Source organism: Sceloporus undulatus, chromosome 3 (assembly GCF_019175285.1).
Source record: "Sceloporus undulatus isolate JIND9_A2432 ecotype Alabama chromosome 3, SceUnd_v1.1, whole genome shotgun sequence".
In the NCBI taxonomy this organism is placed as follows: domain Eukaryota; kingdom Metazoa; phylum Chordata; class Lepidosauria; order Squamata; family Phrynosomatidae; genus Sceloporus; species Sceloporus undulatus.
In genome coordinates this window covers 148,762,001-148,780,077 of record NC_056524.1, presented here as the reverse complement: position 1 = coordinate 148,780,077, position 18,077 = coordinate 148,762,001, and the positions used below count along the sequence as shown (strand labels likewise).

Sequence of the window (18,077 nt, the reverse complement as noted above, 5' to 3'; positions counted from 1 at the left end):
TCTATTCACGATCAGAACATTTGTCTGAAAAGTTTATTTTAAATTTTCTGAACACCTGAAGCAGGACTGCTTTAGATATTACACAAGTGTCCAGAGAAAACTAAACAAAAATTAAAACTGTTATAAATTACAAGTATTTGCTTTTGAAAGAGCTTCAGTAAACAGAAAACATGACACACATATTGCAAGGAAACCTTCAACATTTCATGCAACAGCAGGCAAGATGTAAAAAGCCACCTAAATTCACACATTTTTACATTGAATCATCAGAAAAAGTATTCTTTAGTAAATCTGTACATCCAAATACATTTGGGAGCTACATCTAAGTTACATCATTTAATGTTTTATACACTTGTTACCCCTTTTAAATCATCAAGTAAACACTCCAAAACTGGGTGGGTGGGCGGTTGAATTAGGAAATAAGAAAAGAAATAAATCATTGCAGACATTCAATTATTATTTTTTAAATCTAGACTTCCAAGAGTTGAATAAAAACAGAATGCATCATCTTTATTTAACGTTTCTGCTTGCTGACTGTACAAAAATTGCAGTGCAGAGAGTTCCACCTTTGTACTTAGTTTCTTTGGATGGATCTCAAATATAGCTGGATATTCCTTTAATAATGAGCAAATGGAAAGTTGGTCCTATTAAACAGATATTGCATGCAAACATTTGCGTTTTTAAATGAATATATATTATCTTTTTTAAGTAGGTGATATTGCAAGTTATCCTGGTACCGCCAAGAGTTTCTTTACCCTCTCAAACAGCACTTAAACACGGAGAAGAAATTCTTCCAGAGCAGTAATTTAAGTATCAGTAACTAATCAGAAAAAAATTTAGGAGCCACGTGTTTCACTTTCCTTTTTAATTGAATGGAACAAATGCTTAAATACAGTTTGTCCTCTTCACTGAAGAGAGCTAGTCTATTTCAGCTTTATGAGCTTGGCTTCTTTGGGGCAGGGAGGGAGATTAGCATGTACTGTGGCAATGCCTACTGAATACAATCCAAGCATTTGCTGTGAACAGTTGGAGGAAGTCAGTAAGAACTGGGATCAATGAAAAAAGATGTTTTAAATGATCCTACCGAGAAAGAAAGAGAGAGAGAGAGAGAGAGACCCACAGAGTGCCCAGTGTTAAACACACAATTTTCTTCTTGCGCTTTTTGGTGTGCAAGTTTATATATACTCTGTCCCCACCCCACCCATTAACTGTTCCAGAGTTCAGTTTCTCAGTCAATTTTCACGTTGGTGTAGATTTTTCTAACAAAGGCACTTGTTCCCATGTAGCCAATAGCTCCTGCAAAAAGAAAACAAATATGTATAAACAAGCAAGCAAGCAAGCAAGCAAATGTATTACAGTTCACTTTTAACACTTTGGTTTTGTGTCAAAACATGTACTTCAAAAACTGCTACACATTAAAAAAAATCTATATGCACTGGCAAGGCACGTATGTCTTTTATGATGTCACTTCTCAAGGATCGCAGAATCATAAAGTTAAAAGAGACCCCCAGAACCATCCATTTTAACCCCCTGATATGCAGGAATATACAATCAAAGCACTCCTGACAGATGGCCATCCAGCCTCTGTTTAAAGACCTCCAAAGAAAGAGACTCCACCACTCTCTAAGGAGTGTGTTCCACTGTTAAACAGCCCTTACTGTCAGGAAGTTCCTCCTAATGTTGAGCTGGAATCTATTTCTTGTAGTCTGACTCCACTGCTCCGGGTCCCATTCTCTGGAGTAGCAGAAAACAAGCTTGCTTCATTCTCACTATGACATCCCTTCAAATATTTAAACAAGGCTATCATGTCACCTCTTAACCTTCTGTTCTCCAGACTAAACATATGCAGCTCTCTCACAGGGAATGGTTTCCAGACCTTTCACCATTTTTGCCACCCTCCTGTGGACATCGTCCAGTTTATCAGTATCTTTCTTGAATTATGGTGCCCAGAACTGGGCACAATATTCCAGGTGCTTTCTGATCAAAGCAGAATAGAGTGACATTACTACTTTCCCCAATCTAGACAGTATTCTACTGATGCGGCAGAGAATTGCACTGGCTTATTTAGCTGCTGCATAAAACAGGAAGTTTGTAGCTCATGCATCCTGTGCCCCTTTTGGACATATGGGTGGTGGACAGAACCATTTTTGAAACCATTTTTGCCAACAAAGGAATCCAAGAAAGCAAATTATCTGGACCAAAGATGGTTTTTGTATTTTCAGAGATGAGGCTAAACCATGCTTTCTGTCCCACACTCCGAGATACAATCTGAAACCTATGAGGGACTGATTCATTTACTCTGCATTCTCCTGTCCTCAAAATTAAAGTTTTGATTAAAAAGAAAGAAAGAAAGAAAAACCATGCCCAACAAGGTCTCCATACATTTGAAGTTGCAAGCATCAGCCCAGCATAATCAATTCAACGAAGTCATCCAATTGTTTTAATAAAGAAATCCTAATCTAAAGATTAGAAACAGACCAGATGTGTCCTGCATCCTTCTCTCATCAAGAAAAGGAAGATATGCCTTACTGGAAGGAAATGAATAGAATGCCTCATAATGGCAAAGAGAGCTCACACTGAAAGTGTGAATCACTTAAAGTCAACTAATCTGGAGAAGACACCAATTCATACTGCCATTCTTATGTCCCATTTCTCTCCTCCCATGGTTTAGCTGTATGAGGGAAGCTGACCAAAACTTGGGGGAAGGCAGGAGGGGAATGCATGCATGGGCGGGAGAGAAGACTACACACATACACACACCCCTCCTTCCTTCCTCCACATATTTGTGTTTTTTCCACTTTGCACCCCTAACCCCCGCGAATGTGGAGAGCAGAATGTACTATAAACCGGAAAGAAGAAAGTACATTCTATCTAAAATATTGGAGCTGGTTTATGGAAATGCTTGGCACCCTAGCTCTTCTTCACTTAAGAATAGCGTTAAAAGGGTGAAAGCAGGCCAAGTGTTAGTGACTGGGTACATTCAGAGGTTGGAATGTGGAATCAACCTAAGTATTAAAGAAGATCTTGTCACATGCAGATGTTGACTTGAATGTTATAGGTTTAATCCAACTACAATAGACCCCACTGATTCAACATGTAGGTAAATCTCAATGACCCAGTGGCTCTACATTAGAAAGAACTAACAATAAGATGGGCTACAAACACATGAACTTACCACACATTATTCCCAGGGCTGTGCTAAATACTGCCATATAACCAAAATAAAATGATGTCTGAAACAAACCATACATCCTGGAAAAAAAACAAAACACAGGCAGATTTAATGTCTCCAAATTGCCAATAATCAGAACATGTTCTGTGAGGCTTATTTTTAAAAGTGAAAACACAAAATATCAAAAGCTACTTACTTTGTCTTGAAAAAGTAGTAATAAAAGGAATACATGTAAACATAGATTGCAGTTGAAGCAGCAGACAGAAAACTTGTCCATTGCCTGAAAAATACATGCAAACAATTAGGAACAAATAATTCATTTGTCTAACAGTATAAAACAATCCCTGACAACCACCAAAACATAAATGTTTTATTTTTTTGTTTTTATTAAAACTTAATTCATTATTTTCTCCTTCAAATGAAAAAAAAAAAAAAACCCAAACCACCATGAATACTTCTTGCAGCTTTCTTCAACATATACTATGAAGTTTTCACTTTATAAAGTCTCTATGGCTGTGTTCTTCTTGAACTACCATTTTCCAGTTGTCTTGTTCACACACAAATGGACAAGATTATTTGAGTTCTGCCTCAGCTGGACCGGCTGTTGATGTGTTTCCAGGCTTAATTCAAAACGTTATTTTTATCCTTACATGGGTTGAGATACCAATACTTGATAGAACACTTCTTTTCCCAGGAACATATCTATAACCTGATGTTAACATCAGAGATGACAGTGATACAGGCCTTTAAGTTGTGCCCTTCTCCCCAATCTCTCCCCAGGAAGGCCTGCCTGGTCCTAATTGTTAACATACCCCATATCCCTTGCACTGGATATGCGGTTTCATAACTAATATTTAGAGTTGAGCATATTTGGGGGTTGCAATGACATGTTGGAGTCATGCTGACTGGAGAAAATGCAGAGACCATAATGGGTCCTTCCCCCCAGGCTCTTTGCATTTCCACTTACAATGGAACCAAAGAGAGTTGTATTGAAAAGTAATCAATGACCATGACCTTTACCTCACCTTATGACAAAGTCCCGATACACCCTCCCTTCCTGCCCAATCATTAAGGAATTATCCCAAATCTATTCAATGTATTGTCACTCTGGAACTAAAGCCATCAGCCATTCTGGACCTTTTTGTCAGATTGCTGGAAAATCCATTAAGGCCTTTGTCTTAATGCAATGCACTCCTCTAGGGTATGTAATGGGGTAGAAATATTCACCCCAGCCCTAGCCACATTGTTCACAGATGAGGTCTCTCATCTGCAGTTATTTCTGGTATAGATAAGTGAAAAGATCCCTGCAGTTATCCTCCTCTTGTGGAGTTATAATTTCTCCAAATTTTATGGAGATGCTGGCATTATGGGTGGGGACCACTAACATTCCCCCATCTTTTAGGGTAACATAATGTAGAATCATATAATTATAGAGTTGGAAGAGATCACAAGGGCCATCCGGTCCAACCCTCTGCCATGCAGGAACTCACAATCAAAGCATACCCAACAGATGGCCATCCAGCCTCTGTTTAAAGACCTCCAAGGACGGAGACTCCACTATTCTCTGAGGGAGGGTGTTCCACTGTCGAACAGCCCTTACTGTCAGGAGGTTCCTCCTAATGTTGAGCTGGAATCTCTTTTCCTGTAGCTTGCATCCATTGTTTCAGGCCCTAGTCTCTGGAGCAGCAGAAAACAAGCTTGTTCCCTCCTCAATATGTATTAAGTATTTAAAAAGGGCTATCATATCATCTCTTAACCTTCTTTTCTCCAGGCTAAACATACCTAGCTCCCTAAGGCGTTCCTCATAGGACATGGTTTTCAGACCCTTCACAATGTTAGTCACCCTCCTTTGGACACGCTCGTTTCTCAATGTCGTTTTTGAATTGTGGTGCCCAGAATTGTACACAATATTCCAGGTGGGGCCTGATCAAAGCAGAATACAGTGGCACTATTACATCCCTTGATCTAGACACTATACTGTACTTCTATTGATGCAGCCTAAAATTGCATTGGCCTTTTTAGCTGCCGCATTGCACTGTTGACTCATGTTAAACTTGTGGTCAACTTGGATTCCCAGATCCCTTTCACATGTAGTCTCATTCAGCCAGGTGTCCCCCATCCTATATCTGTGCATTTCGTTTTTCTGCCCTAAGTGCAGTACCTTGCATTTCTCCGTGTTGAATTTAATTTTGTTACCTTTGGCTCAGTTTTATAGTCTATTCAGGTCATTTTGAATATAACAATTTTTTTGGTGCCAGATTAAAATGCTTTTCAATTCCCACATATTTGATGGGTCTGATTTTTTAAAAAAACTAGAAGTATCATGGATACAGATACATTGCTTTTATTGTTGTTTTTAATGCATCTTTTAATAGTGTTTAAAAAGCTTTGACTGTCTTTTTTAGAAATTCTCTTTTTAAAAAACTGATGTCTAATAAACTGAAGTATCAATACTTACCACCTGTAATCCTCTGCATTCAGTAGAAAATATGTACACACGATTGTCACACACACAGTCACAATACAGAGGATAACCAGCACTAACATCATGAAGCCATAAACATAATAGATCTTGTATGCCCAGAAGGAGGTGAAGATAAAATACCTAAGGACAAAAAAGCCTTGTATTTAGTGCATGGAAACACACTAACTAAATTACTCTGACAATTATTTATATCTGAATAGATACTGTATATTATTTAAATATGAAAAAATTTGAACAATTCTCTAAGTAAAAGACTCACATTTCAATGAAAATGGATCCAAATGGGAGAATCCCACCCAAGCAAACAATAACAGCTGGCTCCATAAACCTGGAAAGAAATTAAGAGTTTACCTTGTAATGAGTTGAAAAGCAATGGAATGTGTTAAAGAGTAGAAGGTACATGCAGAACTCATGCAGTGGTTGATCAGTGAGATCAACCAAAGTTCACTGTGCTGAATCAGAGAGACAGCAGCACAAGTTCTGGAGCAGTGCATGGGTGGGCTGGATGAGAGCAACTGAATTCTGGCGAAATGGAGGACTTGGGGGGGTGAATGGCTTCCCATGTCTGGAAAACAGGAAGGCTCCCTATTCTGGATGGGGTGGCACTGTTCAGCAGGGTCAGGTTCTCAACCAGGTGGTACTCCTGGGTCTATGTTTGGAACCGGAGGCCCAACTAACCCCTTTTACCCATTCTGGTTAATACATCAATTGTAGTAATTGTTCGCTACAGTAGTCCGGCACTGGTATGATTAAGGCTGGACTACTGCCATGTGCTTTATGTGGGGTTTGTCTAGAAACTGCAGCTGGTACAGAATAGTTCATCAAAGCTTCTGAACAGACCAGTCTAATGAAAGGTCTTTAACACTTCTGCTGAAAGAAATGAACTAGTTGCCTATCTGCGATCAGGCGAGGTTTAAGGTTTTACTATTAGTTTATAAAGCCCTAAACAACTTAGAATCTTGTGATCTTAGAGACCACCTTCTCCCTTATATACCCATTATGTCCAAGATCATTTGGAGAGGCCCTCGTGGTAGTTCCACATGTTCCTGAAATCTGCCTGGCAGTTGTTCTGAGCAGTGCATTAAATGTAAAAGGACCTACTATATGAAATGCTCTATGCTTCAATGGTCCTTATTTTTCATTGCAAGTTAAAAATAACATATTTCAGCAATCCTCCCCTACTTGTTCTAACTAGACACCACTTCTTGAAGTTTAAGCTCTGTATGATTATGTTTTATGAATATTTTGTATTTCACTGATATATACCACTTACAAATTTTAGTATATAAGGAGCATAGAAATATGTGCAAACAGGTGATTTAAGGATACAATTGTGGTAAGTTAAGACTTTCCTCCATTTTATAAAGCTTCTTTGGAGTCCCAATTCTATCAGTATCTGTTTAAGATAAATGCCCAAAGTGCTAATGACTTTGGGGGGGGGGTGTTAGCAAGTTCTCTGTGCTTTGGATTAGAGCACTCATGCACAGTTTCAATCAGCAATAAGTCATGAAGGTGACAGCAGTACTAAATCTTCCTCAATACTTCTTGCTGTACCCCTATCTACAGTTCCTTGCTGCTGCTACTACTTAAGACGAGGGTAAACATGCTAGGATCTAATCCAGACAAGGTGGACATGACTTCAATTAGCAGAAAATCTGGCCTGGAGACTGGAATTCAACCTGTCTTGGAAGGACTAGACCCCCTCTGAAAAGTCAAATTCATATCTTTGGACTGTTCATTGATCCTACAGGGTCCTTGGTGACACCTTTTCACAAAATGATGGTAGCAAGTAGTGTGTTTGTACAATTATATTTAACTGGACCATCTGAACCCCTTCCTTCTGGCAACTGTTATTTAAGTGAAAATATTTGTAAATTGTTTAGATTTCAAAGTAGTATAAATTAATGATTACAGGCACTATAAATATTAAAAAATCACAAACATAAACAATGTACAGAATCAGCATATTTATAATCTCCATTACACAGAAGTAGGTTGGATTATACAAAGGAGGCTTTGTAGCCAAGAACATGTTGCATCACTTGGAGGGACCCTCCAGGTGACACAAAGGAGTAATAAAATAATTAAGTATAAAGTATAATCGTGGATCTATTCATGTCTTGATTACACCATTTTAAATATTGCAATGAGCTCTACAAAGCATTGTCTTTGAAACTGGAAGCTTCATTTTGTGTAAAATTTATCACCTGAGCAGTTATCTGGTACAGGTAGACTGAAAAATATACTTTAGTTGTCACTTGTTTTCCAGGCTCAATTCAAGATATTGCTCTTAATCTTTGATGCTTTAAATGGCTTTTGGTGTGGTAATCCGAAGGACTTTCTAATACAATCTGCAGAAGGGGTAGTTTTGAGAATGCATCTGCCTCAGAAGCCCATTTCTTTGATAAACAAGGAAGGGCTTTCTCTTGAATCATTCTCAAATAGTGGAATGTTCTCCCTTCAGAACTAAGATTGATCTTAGCCACTTAGCTTTTTGGAAAGCAGTTAAAGCTCAGTGTTTTAACACAATATTTTAGTTTGTCCTTTTACATCGTGAATAGTGCTTTTACTGTTGTTAATATGTTTTATTTAGATAATTAATATATTTATGCATTCATTATTTTATTTGAAATGTTGTATTTCCTATGTTCCATTTGTTTCATAAGTGGTGTGTAAATACAGTCCGCCCTGCGTAAAGGAAAAAAGTGGATGCTCAAGCCCCATTCAAATGAATGGGGCACATGCCCGCGGTTTTGCGGCAGTGGAGCATGGGGCGCACGCTGCAGGAGCATGCACTATTGTTTCCTTCCGGTGTGCACCTCTCTCACTTCTATCGTTGCTTCCAGCATATGCTGGAAGCCACGTATAACGCGGACGCACTGTAGTACAGGAATAGTTTAATGGACAACTTGCTCCAATGGACAGACAAATGCAAATAAATTCAATTTGTACCGTACCATTTTTTCTCTGGGATTGGACGAGGAACAGCATTCACACGACAAGGAAAGTTGGGCTGACCCGAAAGATTTCGTCCAAGTATTGTGCCGACAAGGTTCAAAGGAAGAATGACAAAGAAACAGATGCAGCATACAGCCACCTGTATGTCAGACAAAAAGAGTAGATATAAAATGCATCCTTTATAATATTAATGTATTTCTAGCAATGTAAATTGTAATATATACCCCTTTTGTCTACCAAGATTAATAAAAGTAAAATGTATTCCTTGAGAGGAAACAATAAACATTGTCTAAAGTCCCTCACCATCAGCTATTTCAACTGTGATGTAACAACACAACTTCCTCATCCTTCCTAGAGATGCTCCTGTTTTGTACTTAGCTGGGCTTCTACATGTGTCCCTGTGCATGAATCTGATCCAGTGTCAAATGAAAATGAAATGAAAATAAACAGGAAATAAGCATTTTAATTAAAAGCTTTCTATTCAGATTTCTACCTTTTTGATCAGTTGGATTGTTGAAGGCATATATAACAACTTGCTTTTTTACTAGTTTAAACTGGTAGTGTAATCAAGTACCACCATTGTCCCAAAAGGAAGAGCCCTTGATGCATGATAATAAATGGCAATGAAGTTAATGAAGAAAGCTGTCCACACACCATTGCAGGAATAGGAAAGCCCCAATGAACATCTGCTTTATCCACCGCCTTCCTGCAAGGAAGAACATCTCATTCATCCAAGATTCTGGTTATCCACAACATCCAAAAAGCACTGTACTGTGAGACTACTTAATTGATAGCTAGACGTTATTAGATAAAAGGAAAGAGCTTTCCACATTTCATTATTTTATCAAGGTTGAATTTTTGTTTTGGATTAAAAAAAACAGGCATATTAATGTCTTCATTCAGTATGTCTGGTACCATTTAGGCTGAAATATCTGACAAATCACAGATCTAAAAACTATTTCCCCCCATAAAATCAACATAAAAATTGCAACCAAAGTGGTGTTTATTTCATAACTTTTCTGTAAAAATTCCAGTCTCAAATATATATATAATATATATATATATATTATTATATTTATATTGAAAGTAAACAGAACAAGTCATTATGGCCATAATGTATTTGACCTAGTCTCAGAATTGGACTAGTAGACAGACTCAGTTCAGGTCTCTTAATGTCTCTTTATATCCAACTGTGGCCCATACAGACTGGCTAAAATAAACTGCTTCGGGCACTTTGGCGTATGCTGTTGATGTTGCATGCGTCCTAAATCCAGAAGTCACACCAAAGCCCAATAGTCCTAAGGACTGGAGCACAGCTTGGCACAGCTGCCAGACTCTTAGGAGCATGCACATTTAAAGAGCTACCTCCAAAGTGTCCGAAGAGCTTTATTTTGACAGTCTGTTGGGGCCTAAGGCAATGTTCATTGGTCCACATTACTGTACACTTTGGTTATATCAATCCTGCCAGCTTTTTCTATTAGCCACCTAAGCTTCTGCTTTTTCTTCCTATATCAATTCCTCCCTTCCTTTACTCCTGTTCATAATGGTTGCTGGCATCTCAGTGCTACCTGTATGGCTCCTTCTGATAGTATGAAAAAAATGTATAATTTAGTAATTTTCTCTTCAGGAGTTAAAAATTGAATATTGAAAACAGAAAGTAATGAACAGAATTTTAAAAGACCAATCCTGTTTTAACTATTCATTCTATTGGAATCACTCTTATTAAAATGTATTTATTTTAACCATTACTACCATGGGATTGGTGCAAAAGCAGAACATTTAGAGCCTGATGATGAAAAAGTACTTTTACATGTTATAGAACATATTTAGGTATTTATTTAGGGTGTAATTTTGGGACTCTCTTGGGACCCACATGGTAGCAAGGCTTTTTGTACAGTGAAGTCATGTACCTTGTTTCTTACATCTCTATTGGCTGCATCATGTCAAACGTGACATCTGTATGAATATCGGCATAAATAAAATAATACTACAGACTTGTTAAGTGGATCCAAGGTTAGATGAAAAATTGTACTGGGAGAATGATCACTAATGGCTTGCATGGATGTGGAGAGTCTCAAATTACTAAGGGTTATGTCACAGGGTTGTATTCTTGGTCGTGTGCTGTTTGGCATTTTTAGAGTTTGACAGAGTACAACTTTGCAGGGGCCGAATCTAGAATCAAATTGATTTTGACAGGTTGGAAGTTTGAGTTGAAAATTAACAAAATAAAATTCAACAGGATAATGTAAATATAGGTTTGTGTATACATTTTTCAGTGTGATATCTTTGGCTCTTTACCCTAATTGTTTTACTTTGCAAAGTAGTGCCACATACACTGCTGATTCTATATAAAGATGATGATGATGATGATGATGCAGATACAGAAAGTGTTTCATATAGGATGGAGACACTTGGTTTGACAATTGTACATATAAAAAGGATCTAAGTGTCTTGGTGGATAACAAGCATGAGAAAGTAGTACAATACAGTTGCTTAAAAACCTAATGACATTGTAGGCTGCATTAAGGTTTCTTTTTGGGTTATTTTGTGCTATCTACAAGATTCTATCCAGTACTGATGTCATATTTTAAGAACACTGGAAACTGGGTAATAGTCTGGAAATTATGTCTGAGATTCTGTTGGGTACTTATGACAATCTAATTAGGCCAATGTAGGATGCACTAGCAGCACACTACTAGCAGGATACAGAAGATGAGGGTTCAGCAGCTATTAAGGAAGAATACTGGACTCATCATGGATGTTTATTTTACAGTTCCAAGCTGTCTGTTTTTCCAGTGCTCTGAGGTGTCCTCAGAGCCCAAGCCACACTGGGATACAGACTTGTTAAAACTGCCTGTCCTGAGGGGCAGGCAGTTTAGAAATCCAGCTTATTCAGAGCCTTTTAGTTCTGACAATGCTCACCAAACACCAAGACCATCCTTAAAGAAATAGACTGTTGGAGCTGGTAACCATCTTCTCCTGAGGACAATCATGATGAACTTCTTCCTTTGTCTGTTGCAAATCCTATAAGTGCACTATGCTAATGTAACAGAGGATTACACTAACAGATTGTTAGACTATGCTAGTGCAACAGATGGTTACATCAGCAGGAATCCATCCCATGGAAAAGAAGTTGAAGCAAGTGGGTATATTAAGTTTAGAGAAGATATAATTAAAGGAGTCATGACAGCAGTGCTGAAACATTTAAAGGATATCATATAAGATTATAATTGTTTTCAGTTGCTCCAGAGTACATGTAGCTTTGGGCTGATGAGCGGGGTATAAATAAATATTTTTATCATTAAGTATTATACAAATTAGAGCTAGAAAGGGAAAACTTTGTGGAAGAAAAACAGATTTCTTGATGGTAAGGCTTTTGACTGGAATAGTCTCTCATTCACGGTATTTAAACACAGAGTTCACAACTCTCTCACAGGTGCTTACCCGCTGCACTGTAGACCCTTCTTTGCTCATGAATTTGAACTGGATGTCCTGGATCTGATTCTATGATTCCAGAACATAGTAACTACAGGAAATGTTCCTTTTACTTTTCATGGTGTTTTCATTGAACTAGGAAAGGGCTGCTGTTTGACATCCATGCCAAAAATTTAGCAGTTGTGTCTTTCCCTATCAGCAAGGTCCAATTATAGTTTGTGCAGATCCTCAGAGGAGTTTTCTCAGGTGGTAAAATATGTCCAAAGGACAGGAAATGTTCTGCTATCTCTTCAACTACAATGCCGCTGAAGCTCTATCTAAAAGAACTTTTCAGCCTAATTGTATATACTGGGTGGCCAACTTACAGTACCACAATCACTGAACTCTTTTTTGAGCCCAGCGGTGGGAGAAATCTGCCCTGAAGCCACCCTGTAGGAAGATGCAAAACTGGTGTTGCTTTTGGGGGACAAGAGGGAAGCTTTCATATTACGTGCTGCTTGGGAAATCAAGTTGTGTCTGACTTAACAAAGCCTTTCTTGGGGCTCAGGCAGATTGAAACATCTTAAGATATAGCATCTCAAGGAATGCATGTCTCTCTCAGGATCATGAGCTCATTTCTTGTTCCCCCTCCTTCAACCTATGAATTAATGCAAACTTTTACAATTACATATGGAATTACAAATAGGACACTTATCCTTCTTAGATAGAACTGTAACAAATAGTATGAACTTGTATATTCACTTTCATATGGTATTTTATTTGCAGCATTTACACCATAACCACAATGTTCATTTATTCTGTAAAATAATTAAATAGTCAATCAACCAACATATATCTGATTAGCACCAGATTATTTTAGAATCCAGAAAATTTGAAACAGTATTAGTAGTGCAGATATCCCAACACCAGAGGAAAGGTGTTGGTTTAATTTTATATGCGATTAAACAAATTATTGTGATAAGGCTTACTCCCTGCCTGGCTAAAGGCTTCCTCCAAGTAGCCATCACTGGGATGTTGCGCATAAACAAAAATAGCGGTACTTAGCATTGATCTCTCCTAAAATGAAGACATGTATTTTTGGCTACACAAATGATTCCTGGTGTCTACTACAGGAAAATTGGTACAAACAGCCACAATTAATTGTTGAATATTTAGTTCTAGTTACTTTAAAAGAGAAAGAGTAGGACAACAAAAACAAAACAACAAGATTGCTGGAATTTTTAAAAAGTATGGAAATAAACTCCTGCTTGAAAATGCCAGTATGTTGCATCTGAACAGATGTACGTATTTCCGGTGTATAAGACGACTGGGCGTATAAGATGAGCCCCCCAACTTTCCAGTTAAATATAGAGTTTGGGATATCTTGCCGTATAAGACCACCCCCTCTTCCAATGCACACCAAATAAAAATTTAAAAAACATCACTTACATTTACCCCAACTCGTTCTCTAATCTTGGCTTGCTTGCTTGCTTGCCAGCTGCTTATCTCTCTCTCATACTATCTATACTATCTATCTATCTATCTATCTATCTATCTATCTATCTATCTATCTATCTCCCCCTTTCTCTATTCTCTCTCTCTCATCATATATCTATATATCTATCTATCTATCTATCTATCTATCTATCTATCTATCTATCCATCTATCTATTTCTCTCTCTCTCTTTCTCTGTCTATCTCCCCTCTCCCTCCCTCCCTCCCTGTCTCCCCTCCCTCCCTCTCTCTATCTCCCTCCCTCCCTCTATTTCCTCTCTCTCTCTCTCTTCTCTCTCTCTCTATCTCTCTCTCTCTCATCATATATCTATTTATCTCTATATCTATCTATCATCTATCATCTATCTATTCTCTCTTCTATCTCCTCCCTCTCTCTATCTATTTCTCTCTCTCATCTATCTATCTATCTATCTATCTATCTATCTATCTATCTATCTATCTATCTCCCCCCTCTCTCTGTCTATCTCCCTCCCTCTCTCTTCCATATCTCTCTATTTCTCTGTCTCTCTCTATTTCTCTCTCTCTCTCATCTATCTATCTATCTATCTTCTCTCTCTCTTCTCTATATCTATCTCCCTCCCCCCTCTCTATCTATCTCCCTCTCTCTCTCTCTATTTCTCTCTCTCTCTCTCATGTTTTATTTTTATTTTTATTTACCCCTGGCCTTGCATGCAGGCAGTGCCCTGCCTATATGGCCAAGTTAGGGGGCCTGATGCCCACAACAACTGGCTTCAAAAGGCTTCAAAAGGCCTCCAGAGGCCTGAGAAGCCGGCAGTTAGGCGCGTGCTGGCTTTCAAGCCTCCGGAGGGCTTGGAAGCCAGCAGCCAGGGAAGCCCCCTCGCGCCGGCTTCCAAAGTCCTCCGGAGGGCGTCCTCCGGGGGCATCCTCCGGAGGGCTTTGGAAGCCAGCAGCCCGGGAGGCACCCCCGCGCCGGCTTCCAAGTCCTCCGGAGGGCTTTGGAAACTGGCAGGACAACCAGGTAAGTGTCTTACCGGCGTACAAGACGCCCCCCCCAACTTTTGACCCCGTTTTAGAGGGTCAGAAAGTAGTCTTTAGGCGGAAAAATACGGTAACTATTAAAAGTATCATACAGGCACTGGCCTAGTAATAACAATTTGAGGTAAGGAGCAATAAAGCACGCTGAAGGACATGAAAGCATGCACACAGACCACAAGACACTTTACAAATCCACTGGCCAACTAATACCTAACAATTATGTCAATTATTCTCATATTTAAACATAGTCGCTTGGATAGAAGAGGCTTGTATCACTGCCACTGTTTGGATCACAGGAACAATCAAAGGACCCGTTACAACGGCCAGAAGTATGCGCAGAGCGCGTACTAGGGTTGAAAGGGGCGGTGCTTCCGCACCCCCTGATCCTGTGCATGCACAAAATGTGGCGGCCGCTCCACACAGCTGCCGCCATGAGGACGTCACGACCGTGCCACCTCTATACGGGGCGGTTTGGGTGTTGACGTCTTCACTCGCGCCAGGGCGCTTAGTGCGCCCTTAGCGCAGAGCAGGAAGGAGCTCCGTTTCGGAGCTCTCTCCTGGTTTGGTCCTCTGGGCACGCCTTCACACGCTGCGCCCAGCGGACCAAAGGAGAAAGGGGCCAAGCGGCCCCTTTCTTCTCCTCCCTGCCGCCGCGGGGTGTCCTTGGGGTTGAAAGCCCCAGGGACACCCCTTTTCAGGCTGTGGGGAAGCAGCCTTTTGCAAAGCAGCGGATCGGGGCCTCAGCGGCTGCCGATCTAGCCACTGAGGTCCCGATACACGGGGAAGGGGCGGGTGCAGCCCGCCCCAAAGAGGCGGTCTGTAACCCGCCAATTTACTTTAATTTCTTAATTGACAATTAATTATTCACAAAAAACTCCGATGGTGTTAAGATCCCTGTTACGATACTGAAAAAAATTGTCTTATTTTTCAGGTTATTGATTACATATTACCTTACAAATTTACTACTGTTGAAGAAGTCTATAAATACAAATTCCCATGGTTGTTGAAGTTTATACAGTTGCAGCTTTTCCACTATGTAGCAAATAGGTTAGGGGAAAGGAATTTTCTCCTGCTGCTTTTAAACTTATCACTGAGGGAAATCCTATTATTGATCTCCTATGTTGGCAGATAATTCACACTCAAGATGGAATTGGCAGGGGTGGGTGAGGAAGCTACATTGTGGTGGTTCCCACAATATTCAGATTCAGATGCAAAATAAATTATCTGCAGCACAGAACCTGGATAGTGGATAAATATTGTATACAACAAACACTGAGCCCTCCGGATCTGCTGGGCTCCAGGGCCCTTCAGGATATCAAAATCCGTGGATACTCAATTCCCATTATATCAGTGGGTCAGTAAAATGGAGTCCCTTATATAAAATGGCAAATTAAGGTTTCCTTTTCAATTAGATTTTGAATGGAATTTTTGAGTTCTAGATAGCTGAATATGTGAATGCCAGAGCTGTGGACATGGAGAGCCAACTATATATATTATACCAGAGGTATCATACAGCTTATAACTCCAAATCAGTTTATTTCTTGTAAGTAGCAAGACTGTTTTGAGTGCTAATATTAAAATTTAACATTGGCTATTTTAATACAGTACTACCTGACTGAGATTATAAAGAAACATTATCTGAGACGTGCAGAGGAAAAATGTATAAAGAACTAATTTTCCTGGGGATTATAAAAGATAGAAGACTTGTTATTTCCCTTTAATATTTCTATTCCAATGCTTGTTTACCCACTAACCTGCATCAGTATTTGTGGCATCTGAAAACCAAATCTTGGTTTCATGTCTGATGAAATGAAAAGAAATCCCTAGATTTCTTATCAACAAAGTAGCCATAAACCTACATTATAGGAAGGGGGACTTCTATCATTTATAGAGCTCTTTTGCAAATATACAGAGAAACAGCGCTAAGTTTAAAAAACAGTTTTAGGATCTCTGTTCCCATGTGAGATACAAGTTAAAGCATTTCAATATTCCATCAACTGTGCTTTTCAAAATTATGCTAACGGAGGCCATTTCCTTAGTATCTGCGAGAAAATAAATGGGTTTTCTCATACTGGGGCACTATTTCAGAAACCTATTGTATAAAGTGAGAGTTTCCTGCAAGACAGTTAAAGTACTACTGCATAGGATTTAGCTCTTCTGAAAAACTCAATACTTTTATCACTTTAAAAAGCAATACAAAGAAGAAAAGGAGCCAGACTTTTGAAATATGACCTAATGCTAGGTCACCCACGTCTCTTGTTCTTAGCTGCCATCAGTCTACTTACAATGCACATATGAATGTTTCCAAGTCACTCTCTCATGAACAACTCCATTCAGGTCTTACACTTGAGCCATGGCCTGCTTGTTTATCTATCCATCTGTATGAGGTTTTCATTTTTCCTTTGCCCTATACTTACCAAGCAATTTGCCTTTTCTAGGGGACATGTCTTCCCCATGATTAGCAAGTACAACAGTTCAAGAATAAGTTTGATTCTGGGGAGGGTTCAGGCTTGATTTAGTCTAGGCCCCATATTTTGTCTCTTTATCGTCCATAGTATCCACAGACTCTTCTTCAGCATCACTTCCAATGAGTTGATTTTCTTCCTCTCAGCTTTCTTTCAATGTCCACTTTAGCTTTACACCATACATAGAAATTGGATACCATTGCATGGACAAGACTAACTTTAGTATTCAATGATATTCTTTACAGGATTTCGTCTAGTTCCTTCATAGCTGCCCTCATTACTTACTCGTATTTTTTTTATTCTCCATGGTCCTGTGGTCATACACCACCTTTTTTTCTTTTCAACTACAGTAACTATAGGGCTATTATTACTACAAGACCATCTCTCATAAACACCCAAACTTTCTCTCTCTCTCTCTCTCTCTCTCACCACACACACACACACACACACAAAACTGAAACAATAATAAAGTCCATTTTGGTTTTGAAAATAGGGTTTGTCGTATTAACAGTTCAAGGTGCGCTGAAATCCATTTAAAAATTAATAGATACAAAAAGCAAATTGACCTTCTGCCCCTTCCCCTATAGGAAAAACGATGAGTGATCTTTCTGCAGGTGTATGCATATTTCAGCACCAAAGCCTAATTACAACAGCAGACATCCTCCCAGAGAAACAAAAGAAAGGAGAAGGAGGGAGGGGGAGGAAGAAAAAAAAAAGAAATGTAGCAGCACTTTACGACTAACTGGTTTTTTTTAACATAGCTTCATGGATAAAACTCTTTTCCAATGCCGTACGTGATATTAAACTATTCGTTTAAAAAAGCTATTTATACAGTTGTGGAGTGGGACAGAATGTAACAAGATCCAGAAAGAAAAGGAGGACAATAAGTAGGCAAGGGATTATGAGGAAAAGAAACCGGAGAGGCTGCTACTTCCACATGTTTTCTGTGATGCAGTGGACTGAGAATCTGTACTCAAGACAAGGCTACTTCAGGACAGAACAAGGAGAGAAGAGAATGGTTCCCAGTTGGCAAGAGTCAGACAAGGCTGCATCCTATCACCCTACTTTCAAC

At 39.1% G+C, this 18,077-nt stretch overlaps 1 protein-coding gene across 1 annotated transcript in view; it reads right to left on the bottom strand.

Moving 5' to 3' along the window:
• TM9SF3 (transmembrane 9 superfamily member 3) overlaps positions 1–18,077 on the bottom strand; it is a 39,911-nt gene continuing 21,834 nt past the window's right edge. Inside the window, 11 exon segments of the mRNA XM_042456466.1 lie at positions 1–1,296; positions 3,176–3,252; positions 3,369–3,452; positions 5,631–5,777; positions 5,917–5,985; positions 8,615–8,754; positions 9,193–9,260; positions 9,263–9,283; positions 9,286–9,321; positions 13,019–13,101; positions 16,788–16,793. Of these exon segments, the coding sequence (XP_042312400.1) occupies positions 1,229–1,296; positions 3,176–3,252; positions 3,369–3,452; positions 5,631–5,777; positions 5,917–5,985; positions 8,615–8,754; positions 9,193–9,260; positions 9,263–9,283; positions 9,286–9,321; positions 13,019–13,101; positions 16,788–16,793 (799 nt within the window). The 3' untranslated portion in view covers positions 1–1,228.